This window comes from Trachinotus anak, unplaced genomic scaffold (genome assembly GCF_046630095.1).
Source record: "Trachinotus anak isolate AG129_WGS33_773 ecotype Australia unplaced genomic scaffold, CSIRO_AGI_Tana_v1 ptg000002l, whole genome shotgun sequence".
NCBI classification, from domain to species: Eukaryota; Metazoa; Chordata; class Actinopteri; order Carangiformes; family Carangidae; genus Trachinotus; species Trachinotus anak.
In genome coordinates, this window is record NW_027273853.1 from 19240626 (window position 1) to 19258035 (window position 17410).

General features: G+C 41.8%; 1 protein-coding gene across 2 annotated transcripts; it reads left to right on the top strand.

Moving 5' to 3' along the window:
• The first annotated feature begins 2273 nt into the window (after positions 1–2273).
• ptpn5 (protein tyrosine phosphatase non-receptor type 5) lies at positions 2274–15006 on the top strand. 2 transcript variants are annotated; one of them, XM_071503954.1, is made up of 14 exons: positions 2274–2610; positions 6196–6302; positions 7304–7580; positions 8239–8361; positions 8519–8614; positions 8831–9087; positions 9236–9428; positions 9891–9975; positions 10411–10490; positions 10662–10799; positions 10916–11026; positions 12531–12691; positions 12860–12973; positions 14238–15006. In XM_071503954.1, exons 3-14 carry the CDS (start codon positions 7311–7313, stop codon positions 14329–14331), a joined length of 1722 nt encoding a protein of 573 aa, XP_071360055.1. In that variant the 5' UTR covers positions 2274–2610; positions 6196–6302; positions 7304–7310; the 3' UTR covers positions 14332–15006. The 2 variants fall into 2 exon arrangements, with proteins under 2 accessions (XP_071360055.1, XP_071360065.1); XM_071503964.1 differs by lacking the exon at positions 2274–2610 and adding an exon at positions 2714–2791 and having other exon boundaries at positions 14238–14466.
• Positions 15007–17410: the final 2404 nt, after the last annotated feature.

Below are 17410 nucleotides of genomic sequence, written 5' to 3' on the forward strand. Positions count from 1 at the left end.
TCAATGTCTTTCTTACTTTCCTATCACTCAAGGTTCCTTGATAATCTGCCACTTGCTATTGTTATGTGCTAGGTAGCACTAAGGCTTACGTTGACTCACAGATAATTCCCAACCAGGTAGCAGTTTCCCTCAGCTCTATAGTGTCTTTCAGCCCATTGTTTTGATTTTGCTGAAGCTGTAAAAACCCAGTGTGCACACCCTGCACAGCACCAAAGAGCAGATAAAGTAATTAGCTGTTAAACAAAGTGGAGAATCTCACAGACTAAAGAATCAGAAAACAAATATTTATCTTTATCAGGGGGAAACAAACATAACTCCAAATGAATGATAATGGTGCTATGTGTCTTGATACGATCCCAAGCTGGTCTTGGAGAAAGGGGAGTAACACAAAGATTAGATGAGGAACTCAAGGAGTCATTTTGTGGAAGGTCTCAAAGATTTATTGCCTAAACATGAGGCACCATATAACTTCAGCAGGAGCCAGGGCCAAAATTACAAATATAACGACCCTAACTTCAAACAAGACCACAATGTTGAAACTGACACAAAAAGAAAAGGTTATAATACTAAATGTCCTAACAAATTCAAAAAAGGAGACAAAAGGGTTGAAAGCGTTCCTCTACAGGGCTTCTTAGCAAGGTTTACGAACTGCAGATCAAATCATAAAATCAGTAACCGGTAGCTGAAATTACAATTACATTCACCTATGGTGGGGGGGGGGTGTAACAGCCTGCTGGAAGCATATATAGGCAATGGTTTGGTAACAAGTTACATTAGCCACATCAACTTAAAAAGTGATGACATGCTGTGTTTGTCATTACAGCTTATTAGCTTCGTATAGTATATACTGCCTGGTGTAGAAATTTGTCTATTTTCTTACTTTCAGAATTATTATACTTATACTGTAAACCGTAACCAACCTGCTTTGGCAATTCTGTATTGTCATGCTAATAAGCAAAACTGAATTTGAAGAAAAAAAAAAAAAGAAAAAAAAATGTTGACTGTTTGTTCTCCCCTAGTAGGCCTATTTGTGTTGATCAAATAGTGGCTGTTTTCTGCTGGTCAGTTCAGAGAGCGTCAGGGAAAGGCTGCCATATGGCAAGACAGGAAGGAGGGAGAAAGAGAGCACAACAGAGGGAAGAGACAAGAAATGACAGGAGCTTGTAAGGAGAGAGAAAGAGAAAGAGAAAGAGAAAGAGAGAGTGTGTAGGGAGCGAGAGGGAGAGCAATAGAGGATAAATAAGAGCAGTGAAAACATGGGGACAACAAAAACGATGGAGATGGGGGGGGGGGGGGGGGGGGGGGTTCGAGATGAGTGTGATACAGGGTGAGTGAGGTGGGTGGCAGAGCCTACAGCTTGGAAGCAGAGGAGGTGACAGTGGGGGGTGTTCACTGTTCAGTGATGTGTTATGATCCAACCCCGCCGACTACACACACACACACACACACACACACACACACACACACACACACAAACATGTTTTTGTCTCTTAGAAGGACATTGATTTGACTTGTATGTATTCCTAAAGACTTACCTCACAGGATAAAACTGGAAATATTCAGTATTTTTCTCATGATAAGATCAAGAACAATGCTCTGCGACATTCCTATGCAGTCTGTGTCTCCCAAACTCAAACATATTGGTTCCTGGTGGAGAAATAAATCTTTAAACACCAGTAATAAATATATTGTTTGGAAAAGGGCTAAATGATTTCTTAAACCAGCAGGGCACTGTAGTTTGTATAACAAATGTTATTCAAACAGGAGTAAACTGTGTATTAATTGAGGACTATTTTCAGTCGTGGATTTATACACATCCAGTGCCTTACTGAGTATTTACGGCAGCAGGACAGTGAATGTGGGATTGACTCAAACTAAACTGTAGTGCCCATGCTGAATGAAGGACAATGTCTTCCGGAGTACTGTTGTGGCTCTAATAGTTTTAATTGTAGTGATATATTTTGTGCTGGTTGTGGCATTTTATAGGGTTTGTTGACATTAATTACAATATGGAAAATCACCAGCCCTATTTTTTTAACGCTAAAGCTTAGTGTTTACCTGGTAAGAACCATCTCTTAGCGCTGGGTCCCCGCAATGTTACTGAATGAATAGATTTATGTCCCCACAATGTTATTAATACACACGCATACACACGCAGTCTCTCTGTGTGTGTGTCTCTCTCTCTCCCTCCCTCCCTCCCTCTCTCTCCAGCTCTCCTGCTCGCTCTCCCTCATTCTGGCTCTGTTGCCAAGGCTACCGCACAGCCTCTTGCTGCATATACCTAGACGAAGCTGCCGCCTGTGGATCTCTCTATCCTCCAGGATACAAACAAAAGAAAACCCATCAGACTTCCATACCTCTATCACTCTTCCACGCACAGACACACACATCCACATTTGCAGATTCTGCCTCTCCCGGCCTCACGCGCATCCTTTGCCTCTCTCTGTCTCTCACTGTCGGTCTGTCTCCTTCTCCCATGCAAACACACTCATTCTTCTCCCAGACAGAGAAGCAGTAAGGGGATTGGCGTGGTTCTTGGTGTTTGGCTCCTGGTCTTTGGCTCAGAGGGAGCAGAACGGCAGATGGCGATGTGAAGACGGGCTCAGCCAGGTAAGAGGACTTATCCTAACCAGACTTAAGGCTCTGGGTGAGTGACTGTTCCAGCCCTCCTCTCCTCCCTCTGTCTCTCCCTCTTTCCCCCTCCGTGGCTGTGCGACATGAGGTGAATACCAATTCCTCAGCAAAGCCCCCACGGTTCATATGGCTGCTGCGCTTTCCTGGCTGTAAAAAGGTAGGGATGTGTAATGTGGGCTCTGTATGTGTGTGTGATTTTTCTCAGATCATTCAAACCGATCATTTGCCAACAGGTTGGCTCTTTGATGCTGTTATTAACTGTGTATTTCCTCTCTCATCTGTTATTATTCAAAGCTTGATTTCCTCTGTGTTGTATCATGTCTGTGTGACAATGTGGGAGTTACCAGAGAGAGATGCAACAGTCCACCTCCCTGGTGATTCATTACTAATCCATCTAGTTCTGCACTGTGTGGCCGCTCTAGCTCACCGTAGTCATGTACGTGATATGAATGGTGTTTTGTCTTAGTATGAATGACTGCCAGAGAATGTCATTCCTGCACTGGTGTTTTGATGCAGTGCAATCATGTAATACAATTCTTTGTCACAGGGAATCCAGATTTATCTCCGGCAGCCTGTAAATCAATTCACCATGCAGCATGTTTCAATTATTTACACTGTATAGCTTAGGCTGAAGTTTATATGCGAGTTAATGAGATTTCTCTTTGAAATGCCCCTGGAGTTGCTGCAAGAGATTGTAGGAGTGTATGTAAACAATAGAGCTGATTGATTATCTGTCTGTGTGATATACAGGAGGAAGCTGTAGGCTTGCTGGGTGTTTCATTTTAAGGTCATTTTGAGCTTATGTGTGCATTAACACCAAGATTTTATCAGTGCAAGTGTGTTTGTGTGTGTGTATGGGAGAGAAAGGTTGATGAGGCAGGTGTTGGCCCTCGTGACTTTATCTCACATTACCATCCCATCATCACTTTCAGTAAGAGCTTCCTCTTACCTCGTCTCCCTGCCACACGAGCACTTCAACAGCACGCTCGATACTTCACTCATCATGCGCTTTGGTTCACCTGGAAACAGGAAACGCTGCTATAGTATAAATGAGATTTTGGTGAAATGATTAGGACACATCAGACAAAGCAACAGAGTAGAAAAGCAGATTTGGACACATCGTCTTTCCAGGCGGAGACACTGGAAGCATCAGGGACATACATTAAAACATGAGTCAGCTGAGCCGTGAGCCAGCCCAACAAAAGAATAAAACACGAGACCATGTTAATTCCCCTTGTTCCCTGGCTGCAGGAAAGAGCTTTACACGACTGTTACAGTATACAGTCATTCCTGGTCCTGTGGGTCTCCTGGGACAGAGGCCACAGGTTTATTGTATGGCTCCGTTTAAACTCAGCTGGGTGTTGGATGCTTTGAATGGACGCAGATCAATGGAAACACTACGCACATACTCTATTTGAAGACTGAGGGGGTGGTGCTTGTAAAGACCCAAAGACAGTAGACCTTCAGTGAGGAATGAGGCTGAATTAGCTGTCAGGTTTGACTTAAGCCATTTGCCACAAATCCATTTGTCCTGGTTGTACATGATTCAGAAAACACTGTGTTATGATAGAAATGTCATTGCCAATTGATGTTCATTGATCATTAGACTGTTGAAGGTGTTCTGCTACAAAAATAAGCAGTTTTCTTTTGTCATTTACTCTCATTGTGCATTATGTATAGGCTAAAAACAGCCCATTTCAGCATATTAATAACAACCATCATCATTGAGCTTTATTTTAAATTTTAGTGGAGACCCTAAAGTATCCAAAGATACCAAATATGGTGTGGTCACAAAAAACAAGACATGTTGGTTAAATGTTTTTGTCAAGTGTTAATATCTTAAAGCTTCAATAAAGATCTGGAGCAAGCTGAATATATATGAAACTGTCACACAGTGACTGTGAAATAAGGCAGTTTTAACAATCTCAAAGCTCAAAGAGGAAACAAAAGAGAAAAACAGTTTATTAAATACAGGGCTGTGGTTGCCAATTTGGACACTAAGGTCATGTCCACAGTATTTTCTCCCACTATTTTGGAAGTTTAAAGGGATGTTACATTTTATATTCTGATTCCGGTTTTAAACCTTTATATAGAAATTGTGCTTATGAAAAATGATCTAGTATTTCCCCACTAGAATTTTGGGCAGTGAGAAAGTGCTTTGATCCAGGATGGTGGGATATCAAATACAGACAATATAATTGAATGGTTGACCGTTAGTAAAATAAAAAAAACATATATTTTTAAAGAGTTTAATTTTGCAGTTTTGGTGTCTGGTCAATATTTTCTGATGGTGGGAGGCCAGGGCTCATGACCTCAGTATTTCTAAATCCTAGCTATAGCCCTGGTTAATGTACCAGACGGTTTGCCAACAAGCTCTCAGCAGCAGAAGTGACTGAAAAACAAATATATTTACCTCAAAGAATGAAAACAAAGAGAGACAGGATTTTTTAGACAAATGTGAATATTGTCACTGCGCTCCCTGTGCAGATGTATGTTTGTGTTTTTCATTTTTCATGCAGTGTGCCTGCCAAAAGTGTGTGTGTGTGTGTGTGTGTGTGTGTGTGTGTGTGTGTGTGTGTGTGTATGTGTGTGCATGCTACAGTATGTTGGTTGCCACAGTTACCAAAACGCCAACCTCACTGCGTCATTGCTTCAGACAACCTTCAAACAAAAAAGAGTTGCTTTTCCTCCCATTCATCCCTCCATCCACTCATCTACCTGTCCATCTATTGTTTGAAAATGGATGTTGAACTTTCTCAGCTTCTCTTATAAAACACTATCTGTGTATGTGTGTGTGTGTGTGTGTGTGTGTGTGTGTGCTTGTGTGCGTGCGTGCGTGCATGCGTGTGTGGTGTGTGTGTGTGCATACTTTATATATGTGTGTACATTGTATGTATGCATGTTGCCATGGCTACAGGCCTGGCGTCATCACTTCAAAACCACCTTCGCAGCAAGCAAAGAGAGATAGAAAAGGACTCAAAGCAGCTCTCCCCTGTTCAACACTTGCACTAATACACAAAGACACACACACACACACACACACACACACACACACAACTGGTGTGGTCTCATATTCCGCTGAGCTCACCCCACTCATTCAACAGGGTCCAGTGGCACAGAAGGAGAGGAGGGGAGACGATAGAGAGAGCAGAGGAGAGCAGAGAAGGTTTGACTTTATGCATACTGATTGGACTGGAGCAATCTGAACGTATTTCTGGGGTCGTCGGCTTAGTCGGGCTCAAATCATCCCTGCCTGTTAGGGAGGGAGTGAGATGAAGAGAAAGAAAGAAAGGGGAAGAAATATTGACAGTTTACTGTGTCACCTTACATCACCATCCGGCGCTCATGAAAGCGCAGCTGGGCGCTGACAAGGGTGCTACTCTAATCCATCTTTAGATGAAACTGGATAACTAACCCTGTCTCAGTGTGGCCAGTTGATTTTGAAACACATGATGTTTCTACTGTAGCATTTGGGGGGAAATTGAGAATGCGTCTAAATATCCTGTAACTCCAGGTAATTTAAACAGATGCACTGTTTGGATCTTGTCTTCTCTCCTTCAGATTCCACTCTGCCGCACAATGGCTGACAACGGCTGGTTGCTACAGGATACAGGTTTTAACTTGATCATGTGATCTGACTCTCCCCAGTTCCCTGCTGTCTATCATAGGTGAGTCATGTGACCGGTTGCATCGTTTTTTTTTTCGAAATCCAGTAAGCCAACTGGGAAATTATTTTCCTGAGCAATGTCGGTCAGTAGTCATTGATGAAAACTTGTCCCAAACTCACTCCCGACAAATTTTGCCATCAGCAACACATTCATACAAAAGTGATATGTGCGCAAACAGTACACCACCACTCTCACAAGCCCCCGCATTCACACATCCGCACAGACCACGTGGCGGTAATCAGCCAAATGTACAAAACACCTCTATTAATGGTTGAAGGACAAAAGAGAAAAGGGCTTTGAATACACTGCTGACTGATACGGAGACGCTGTGTGAGTGTGTGTGTGTGCGTGTGTGTGTGTCTGTGTCTGTGTTGTCAGTAGATGATAATGCTCAGGACGGATGAGAGAGATGAGAGCCACTCTGTTGCCAAGGCGACGGACAGGGCTGTAAACACGCTACCCCTGACTCATCTCTCCACAATAGAGCCTCCCTCTCACACACACACACACACACACACACACATATATATACACACACTCACTCTCTCTGAAACACACACACAAACACATTCACACAACAGAGTCCAATCTGAGCGAGACAAGAGGATCCGGAGATGAGAGCCACTCCAAGCCGCTTAGCTATACATCTGAATAGGCCTGTGGAATAAACACAACCCTTTCTGTCATATACACGCTCATTTGAAAACACACAATCATACACACACACAACCTGACACAGCTAGCACAGCACTGAGCTGGAAATCAATATGTAGTTTTGTAGAGTTCTCTCGTGTGAATGTGTATTTGTATAGCAACATAGACAAAAACACATTAAATATGAATATCAGCCAAGACATTTTAATGGCGAAATGAAGCATGTCAGAATGCTAAATGTTGTTCACACAGGGTGTCTCTTAATCTATCATAATAAAACGAAGAATTATGATCACAATGGGGAGACACGTCAAATACCTTTAACATAAGGGAGCTTCATTCAACAGGGGGATCATGACCCGCCGGCTGAGCAGCTCCACCCGTTCCCACACTGAGGACTCCATCTTCTTGAGGCCTGACGAGGACCCCGTCTGGCTGGATGAGCCCACAAAGACTGAGAAAATAGGCGACGGAGCCCCTAAAAAAGATGGACTCCCAGAATGCAAAGATGGACCCACAGGGGCCCAAAGCCCACAAGGAGAGGAAGTGTTTATGCACAAGGTGTATGCACTGGTGATCGAGATCCACTGCTGGGCGGCACTGTTTATCATCTCCCAAGTCACGGTATGTGATCAGTTGCAGCCAGAAAAATTAAGTAAAACTGGACAAAATCTTTAGTCATTTGTAGATTTCTGCTTTAAATTAGAATATGTGTTTTTTCATGCACAAGCTTTGGTTTCCAGCTCAGCAAGTAATGTAGAGCGGACTGAAAAATCCACAGTCGTGTAATTGCAACATTAACAATTCAAATGACAGCTTTACTCTTGAGCACTGGGTATTCTCTCAACTTGACCCTTATTTTTACGTATAGATTTTCTTTTCGTGTGCATCATTACATTGTCATATTCTCTAAAATGCTTTACTCAGGGTTGGAAAATACTTTTTCTTTTCTTTTTTTGTCTAAAAGTGGACACCCTATTAGTATTCATATGTTCTTCCAATCACTGCCTCCCTTGACTTCATGTTTGATTCATTCGAGAAAAAAAAGAACAGGTGCAACATTACCATATGTAAAAAAAAAAAAGAGCCTTGTAAATGCGGCCATGATTATGACACCAGACTGCATGTGGCCAATTTACATATTTTTTATGCCTGTGCAATAGGCCATCTTCTTTCTGCTCTGTTCGCTTTTCACCTGAGAGCAGACACAGCACTGCCTGATTACCAGTGCATGAATGACTGGACCTGTGACAATCTGCCTTTCCTCCTTTTTTGCTCCCAGGGGTACTGGGTGTTTTTTGTGATGGAAGGAAACGGACCACTCTCTTCCATCTACAAAGCCCTGCAGGTCATCGATTTCTACCTTGGTTTCATCTTACCATGCCACCCGATCTTTGGAATGGACGTAAGTGACAGTCCTGGTTCTGACCTTGAGCTGTTTCAGTTTGTTTCAGGTGGAGACCTCAAGGAAATAAACCCTGAAGCTATAATGCATCTAGTGTTTGCTGAGTCTATATGCCTTTTCCTCTCTCTGTCTCCCTCTCTCTCTCTGTACTGGCCAGTCCATGGTGCTGATGAGGGAGGTCGTAAACACCAAACAGTACAACTGGATCATCCAGGGCACTGCGGGCATCGGTGTGGCCATCTGTATTATCATGGTAAAACAGACCATTCAAAAGTCCTTGTATGCAAAACCTTTAACAAAAGGATTACAACTAGAACCTAGACTGACTAATTGACTAGTTGATGATGAGCTTTAATTGTCACTGTAACAGTACAAGTACTGTTGGTTGGTTAAGTTGCTTGGTCGATTGATTTGTTTATCGACTGAAAAATAGATGCGCATTTTTACTTTCTTCTGTTCCTGTCCTCAGGCCATCCACATGGTGTACAAGTGGCGCTATGGCACTGTTTTCTGGTCGTCGGGAACAGTAGCAAGGGACATTGGTGATCGGCGTCAGTCAGTGAGCCGCCAGCCCTCCTTCACCCTGTCAGAGTGGACAGACGCTCAGGAGGATCTACTGGACCTGGACCCTGTGCCCCAGACGCCGGTCTTTGACATGGGCACTGACACCAGGACAGAGGGAGACGCCGCCACCCTCACTGTCACACCTGTGGGGCTTCAGGAGAGGTTAGAATAAGAGAAGATGTATCATTTTTTATCCACATCTGTATCTACAGGTATTAATGAATTTGAAAAATCCATGTTGTCACATAGCAGATGGGTACAAATACTTTACATCTCTATGTATTTGTCTTATTCTGTATGTATCACACAGGAGAGGCTCCAATGTTTCCCTGACCTTGGACATGTGTACACCAGGCTGCACTGAGCCCTATGGCTACGGAGCCCAGCTCTCCCCAAGAGACCAGTCGGCCCAAGAGTACCTCCGACAGGGAACACATGTCCTGACCCCTGCCATGCTACACACACGGGCCATGGATGACCAGAGCCTGCAGGCAGAGTTTTATGTGAGTGCAGCAGCAGCTCACCCACCTACGTGCTTTAGATTAACAGAGATGAATAGAGGCTCACCAGAAAAGATGTACTCCGACACACACACATAGATGCAGGCACAAATGCACGCACACACAAACACCCAGCAGAACTTTGCACACACCCGTAAGCTTTTCCACTGTCTGTTAGTGGGCGAAGCAAGGAGAGATACAGGCATATTTGCATACAAATCAAACCTACAGAGGATTCCAGCGTCTACTGAGCAGAACGATGTGCGTTCAAGATCATACACATTTTGCCCACAGCCTTTCAATTACGTACAATCTGACGGAAACAGTTTAGCGTGAAGGGCACTGGATGACTTAATGTCTTATTTCATAAAGTTTTTTGCCTTGTAGAAGGCAAGACTAGGACTTCCCCTACATTTCTGCAAGGGCTGATTGTTGTTGCACCCATTGTTCTGTGTCCATCGGCAGGAAACTCCCATGAACTTTGTGGACCCTAAGGAGTACAACTACCCAGGGCTGGTGAGAAAGAATCGCTACAAAACCATTTTACCCAGTAAGTACAGCTGCAACATGAGTTAGAGCAATCACTAAAACAGGATCATGAAACTTCTAAATTTTGCAAGAATCAGAATCAGAATCAGAATCAGAATCAGAATCAGTTTTATTGCCAAGTATGTTTTCACATACAAGGAATTTTTTCTGGTTTTTAATTTAGTTTTTAGTTTTTTTTAAGCTTTTTTATGCTGCTACCTTTTAATAATTTCACATACTCATCCACTATTTAACACAGATGTGTTTGGGAAAGGTCTGTCCCTGTGCACCAGATTATTGATACTCACACTGAGACACTGCACAAAAAAACTGAGTTATAATATGTAATACAATATATATGAATAAATATTACTTCCCGTATTCCTCTGCTGTTGTCTCTTTAAAGTACAACCCATCTGTCCCGCTTTCATGATAATCCCATATTGTGCACCTGCAGATACACACAGCAGAGTGATCCTGAAATCACAGGATGAAGATGATTTCCTCTCTACCTACATCAACGCTAATTATCTCAAAGTAAGTGAAAATATGTGGATTTATAAGCAAAATCTTGCCCCAGCACTGCTCTGCAATGTGCCATTATCTTATTTGTTCTTATGGATTTGACCCTGTGTTCTCAGTGCTTCCTGCTCATGGAGACAGATAACTGTATGTGACTGTGTTTTGTATGTGTGTCTGGTTCTGCAGGGTTATGGGGGTGTGGAGCATGCATACATTGCAACCCAGGGCCCCACCGTAAATACAGTGGGGGATTTCTGGAGGATGGTGTGGCAGGAGAGAAGCCCAATCATAGTAATGATCACCAACCTGGAGGAGAAAAATGAGGTGTGGTGAAATGCAAGATGATGATGATGGTGATGATGATGATTAAAGGATAAATACACAGATAAGCTGATAATAAAATGGGTAAAAATACCCACTTGTGTGTCCGTTGTGCGCAGAAATGTGCAGAGTACTGGCCCGAGGACACTGTGACCCATGAAGGCATCGAGATCACCGTTGTCACGGTAACTCAGGAGGATGACTACAGTCTGAGGGTGTTTTCGCTGAAGGTAAAACAAAGAGTTACTATATCACACAATAAGGGTAAATTTAGTGCACAACATAACTTAAATCAACAAGTTCAAGAGTAAAAGAAAAGTCCAAAAGAAGGCCTCTAAGGGTATTTAGCTATGCAGGTAGCTTTGCTTTTATTTATGAGTACAGTGGAAGTAAATGGAATGGAATTTCTGGTACATAAGAAATCAATGTAACTAAGGCCACAGCCATGCCAGCAGCTCTACTTAGGCACTGCAGGGCTAAATGCTAACATCAGAATGCTAACACGGTTACAGTGACAATGCTAACGTGCAGTCAATTAGCTGGTATAATGTTTACGATGTTCACCATCTAAGCTAACATTTGCATGTGATTGTGATTGGCACTAAACAGAGAGCATGGCTGATTGACGCTGATGAGAACATCTGTAGTTTTGCAGGTATTTGGTCATAAATTAAAGTATTGGACAAATAAAAAAAAAGGTGATCTGATGATGGAGATGAAAAGTCCTGAGGGGAACATGTATGTGTCCACCAAATTTCATGATGATCCATTGTCATCATGCAGACAAAATATGCATGCATGGCTACGTATAAAAGGAGAACAACTGTTAAGCAATTTTGAGAACCAAACCTTTGACACGTGGTGGATTGGCTGCTCTGAGCTGCAGTATATCTGTTGACAACTTGCTGTGTGTTGAAACACCTTTTTTTTTTTAGATGATTGGATGTGTCCACACGTCTAATCTCAAAATTAATATGAACCCATGTAATAAAAACATGACGTTCTAAAGTGTACACTTGTCTGCCATCACACCAGATTGTGATCTTAGGTTCACAGCATACCAAGCAAACACTACCCAAGTTTTCGTCTTTACCGGTGTAAATGTTTTTAGGAGACTGTTTCATCGGACTGTCAAGGTGCTTACAGACTCAGCACAGATGTGTGAGTTGGCCAATGTTTACTCAGTGTTCTGATATAGCCATACTTTTCCAGTTCCATTCATGTGTTCATGATGAGTGTTTTATATTTAATTTGGGGTCATAGTGGCACTGGCACTTAGTAAGCAAAACATGATAATTCAGTAAATGCAGCCTGCATCTGATTAGTAAGCACCAGGGGATCATTACATAACTATGCTCTGAGTTAAAAGCCTGTTGTTTATTCAACTCCTCTGGTTTATGGTGTCTATCAGTAGGATTCATAATTATTGTCAGGCTGACACTCAGAGAATAGAGGCAGCTGATAGATCTGATCATGCACAGTACAGGCACAGGAGAAACAGACTGAGCTCTTTTCTATAACTCTCACTCTCTTTTCCTGTCTTGCTCTGCATTCATTGTTGTCGTAGCAACTAACACCAAGGTAACGATTTGGATATACATGCGGAGCAACAGGCTGATCAAAAATCATTCTCAGTCTGTCTGTGTCATGTACATGTGTGCACAAGATGATCACAACAATATTTCATGCCTGTTCGCCTGTCTTTGTGTCCATGTGACTGTGCGTTTGCACCAGTGTGGTGGGGAGGAGCGCAACCTGCAGCAGTACTGGTACACCTCATGGCCTGATCAGAAGACCCCAGATAAGGCTCCACCCCTGCTGGAATTGGTACAGGAAGTGGAAAGGGCCCGAGAAGAAGCCCCGCCCTCCAGCGGCCCTATAATTGTCCACTGCAGGTACGAAAGTAGCTTTTTTGTGTAGTAGTTAACAGTTTCCCCAGGGAATATTTGGCATCACTCAGATCAGTGGGATCAGTGCTAATCAATATACCGATCCATCCATTTTCTTCTTCTACACCCTCTCCCCACCTCCATCCCTTCCCCGCTCCAAATTATTCTCCGCAGTGCTGGAATTGGTCGAACTGGCTGTTTCATCGCCACCTCCATCCTGTGCAAGCAGCTGAGGACTGAAGGTGTGGTTGACATCCTGAGAACCACCTGCCAGCTCCGTCTGGACAGGTGAGATATTCTTAGCCCGTACACATGCTCATGTCCAGCTTTAGCTCTTTGCGTAAAAGCCCAGGTGACGTAGGTTGAGTGGATTTAGTTCCAAATCACAAGCTAAGTCACTGCGGGGTTTCCCCAAAAATGACAATTTCGTGAAAATGAATGTATTATATGACCAACAGCCATCAAACACCGGAGTCAAATAAAATACAATACACATTCTTCCACATACTAAGTCTATCATTTCACACTTACAAACACCATCTTATTTATTTAGACATCTTGTGCAACATAATTCATTTTTCAATCATGAATGAGTGCTTTGTGTAGTAGTTAACAGTTTTCAGAGAGTATTAATGAGGCCAATATTACCCACACAGTGTTTTGGCTGCAGAACCTGCAAAACCCCTCTCATTCACACGTCACAATTTTGTCAGTGTTGGAAAAGCACAGGAGTAACTAATAATTTAACGTAAAGGGACCGTCCCAGTGGGCCAGTGTGCACAGTTACTTTGCATGAGCACACCTACACGGAAAGCAGCCATTATTATTGTTAATAGTTACATCTGTGCCTGGCAAGTCAAAATATCATGCTATTTTGTGTTGTTTGAGAAAATGTGATGAACATTTTATTCTTTGCTGAAGTTGTTAAAAGTTGAACCAGTTTTATTTCAGAATAAATATTTTTTAAAAACAACATATTAGAGCATTTTACCCTTTAGTTGATCATCTTGGTAAGAATGAGAGACTACTGAATAACAGGTTGCCTGCACAGCACTTATATCTTTCAATGAATGTCATACCAAAGATGTAGCATACCTAATGTATACCCTTTTTAACCTGCTTAGAGCTAAATGCTAACATCAAATTAAATTATTAAACAAAATAAAATGTTGACCTGATGATGGCACTAGATAAGAAAGTAATTGGATCACCAAAGTGAGTACAAGTCAACCTATGGGGACCATGAATGTCATAGCAAGCCATCCAATAGTTTACATTTACTCAAACATTTACTCAAAACCACAAACATCAACCTTGCAGTGACACTAGAGGAAAAGTCAGAAGAGCAACAAAGCTAGCAGGAGTCATCCTCTGAGGAGCACAAACGTCTGTACAAACTTTTATGGAAGTCCATCCAATGATTGATATTTCATTCTGGACCAAAGTGTTGGACTGACTGAAAACTTGTTGCACGGCTAAAGAAATTGCAAGACATAACCTTCCCTCTGAATCTGAATCTGAACTGCTGTGCTTGTTTTTCTGTGTTTGTCAGGGGTGGGATGATCCAAACGTGTGAGCAGTACCAATTTGTGCATCATGTCCTCAGCCTGTACGAGAAGCAGCTGTCTCACACTGCTGAGGAGTAGTAGAGTGAGCACTACAGCCAGACCGAGACACACCACTGTACACTGTACCGCCTCTGGTGGTATGCACCACTGTACCTAGCATCATCTCAATCTCACCCTTTAACAAGTTCAAACCATGGTAAACTCTTCACCCATGATAGGTTCACTCAGACAGGACTGAATGGCTGACATGAAATCTGTGCTTATTGTGTGTCTGTTAGCAGAACAAACAAATAACACTTATGTGGTATTCATCCACACAGTCCTGGAGAGTCACAACAGTCAGGCCCAAATCAATCCCAGCCCGCAATCCCGAAATCATTTCATTTGCACTGCTGAAGTTTTTATCACGTTACTGTACATGAGTCTCAGACATCAAGACCTTGTTTAGTACTTGGTCTGAAACGCATACCCACCCCCCCCACCCCTCCTCCCCTCACTGTATGTACAGTTATAAAAAGGTTAAACTTGAGCTGTATTATCAGATCACCTGCAGTGGCGTTACAGGATTATTGTAACATGTGCCAGCCTAAAATTAAATTTACAGAAATGATCAAATGCCAGCCTAATATTTAACTCTATATAGATATAAAAGGTCATATTAAATATAAGTTAACTAACATCTGGCTTTTTCTCACTGACTATCATTGACTCTCACTTAAATGTAAAAAATAAAAAAATAAAAAAAATAAAAAAATCATTACAGACGGCCTGTTTCAACTTTTGATGCATTCAGGAGCCACCTCATCTTCAGGTTGCATGGTGCTAAGTGTTCATTAAAGGCATGTGCAATGTTATGGAACATAGGAATGTATAACAATTAGGTTATTAATTAACTAATTAGGATTTCTGTGCAATCTACAGTATTACAGTTTTACCGTGCTGCCTGTGCAGTCCTCATGGCCCATGATGTTTACAGTAAACAACTCCTGCATTAAGGCCACATAGACATACACTCAGAGGCGTCACAGAGTTAGTGACACTGAGAGGACGGAGGCCAGAAATATCAGACCATCAAAAAAAATCAATGCAGAGTTCTGGAGAATTTGACATACACGCGCAGGAAAGTGTAATGCAGAGGACAGCAAGATGCTACACACTAAATTGATGAAAGATGCTCACATACAGCTAATATTATTGTACATGTCCCATTATCATCATGAAGCTTGCCATGCTCAAAGTTACACGCTCTGTGACGCCTCTACTTTCAACAGTAGCTTGAACACATCTGTGAAGTAAGAAGCCCATGATTGTTGTATAGACAGGCCAGGCCTAATCTGTATGAAGCACAATAGACCAACTAAGGTTGTCTCTCTGATGTTCAGCTGTAAAAGTTCTTTTTTTTCCTGTATTGTGTTTTGATTGTGTTGAGTTTAATGGATTGCATGTGCTGTATGGGACTCCATAGGTCCACAATCAAAGCGACGTGATTGGTTGTCCTGCTTTTTGTTGTGTATAAGGGTTTAAGCCTATTATATTGCTTGCTCTCGGCCAATGCTTTTGATACAGTTTGCTTTTGTGAAACCAACCAGAGATATTTTTAGAACATTTTGATACAATCCTTTCGAGTAGATGCCTTGTGTATATTTCCGTTTACACCATGATGGAATGTAGCTCATACTGTGGATCAAACCATCGGTTTATATTGCAAGATTTGACAGAACAAAATGTGACAACTACCTAAGTTACCTTACAGTACAGAAAATGAATAGATTATGTTCAGTCTTCAGTATTATTACTTTATGCCTTTAGGCTTTGCTTTAATATGCTTTGCTTTCCGTGTATGTTTTTATCGTTTTCTTGGAGAATTTTACCTCAGACTGAGTTTTTACGCAGTCCCCACTCTAGTCCACCTGTGACTCTAGGCCACTCTCAGTTGACAACACAAGAAATAATTGCTATGTGTACGGCAGCTAAAACAGTGAAGACAGTTTTCTATGAAACAAAAATGAAACAAGTTCTATCTTGACTGAATGCATCAGATCAACAGTCATGGACATTATCAGAGGACTGAATTAACTGTGTGCACTTGGACCAATTTATAAACATCAAATCAACTAGCAAATTAAACTGCCAAAATTACCTTTTCCAGGAACACAGGCCAGAGATCAAGAAGAAAAGCTACAATCTATTGTTGACTTTTGACATAATCCTCTGATAATGTCCAGTGTACTTAACTAAGAAGCTTTTATTTTGAGTGCTCGTTTTCAGTGCTTACCTGGTCCTCTTCTGATGATCAAAATGAGGATGACGACATAGCCAAACAGACAGACATACAACCAACCAGCAATCAGTATTCCTCTCCTCTGCTACAGTATTGCTTTAAGTTGTGAGTTTTTGCATCCAAATAAAGGTAGATTTTCATGAATCTGTGTTGCTGTCTCTCTGATTCCCCATCTCTCTCTCACTAACTAGAAACACATACACCTGATGAGTGTGAAAGTCTTATTTTTGACACTCTTATGTTTGATAGATTGATGAAATGTGAAGTTGCACTCTTTTCATGCTGGAGATGTGACATCCACTTTAATCATCTTATTGTGACATTGACCCATGCACCACAGAGTGCAGTAAAACATCTGTACCACTAGGTGTCAGTGTATGCAATCTAATTGTACAGGCTGCCAATCGTTCTACCACCCTGTAGTCATATCTGTTTACTCACAAACACACTGGTGGCACAGCAACAGAACAAAGGCTTTCAATCAGAATCAGAATCAGAATCAGAATCAGTTTTATTGCCAAGTATGCTTTCACATACAAGGAATTTTTAAACTTTTTAATCAAACAAAAGCGAATGATTCTGACGATATTGAATTCAAACACCCACTTACGACAGCTGTTTTATTTAGTGGTTAGTATCAATGTGATACTGGGATAAATCAATTTTAATATCTGTACATTTTCTTTATTGGGTTGACATATACAATATGTTTTGAAATAATCTTTATCTATTTCTGTTGAAGCCTGCAAAAACAAATAGCCCATCCACACAAGTGTTTTCATTTATGTTCCCTGATGAGAGCTATTCTCAGGACTTTATGAGCTGTACAGACTATGTTTGATTGATATCTTCCTCGCCCACCCTGTTAATGATGTT

Coding starts and splice junctions, on each gene's coding strand:
- ptpn5 (XM_071503954.1), top strand. CDS start 7,311: ATGACCCGCCGGCTGAGCAGCTCCACCCGTTCCCACACTGAGGACTCC. Junction 8,615..8,830: donor TGGCCATCTGTATTATCATG/GTAAAACAGACC, acceptor TCCTGTCCTCAG/GCCATCCACATGGTGTACAA. Junction 9,429..9,890: donor GCCTGCAGGCAGAGTTTTAT/GTGAGTGCAGCA, acceptor GTCCATCGGCAG/GAAACTCCCATGAACTTTGT.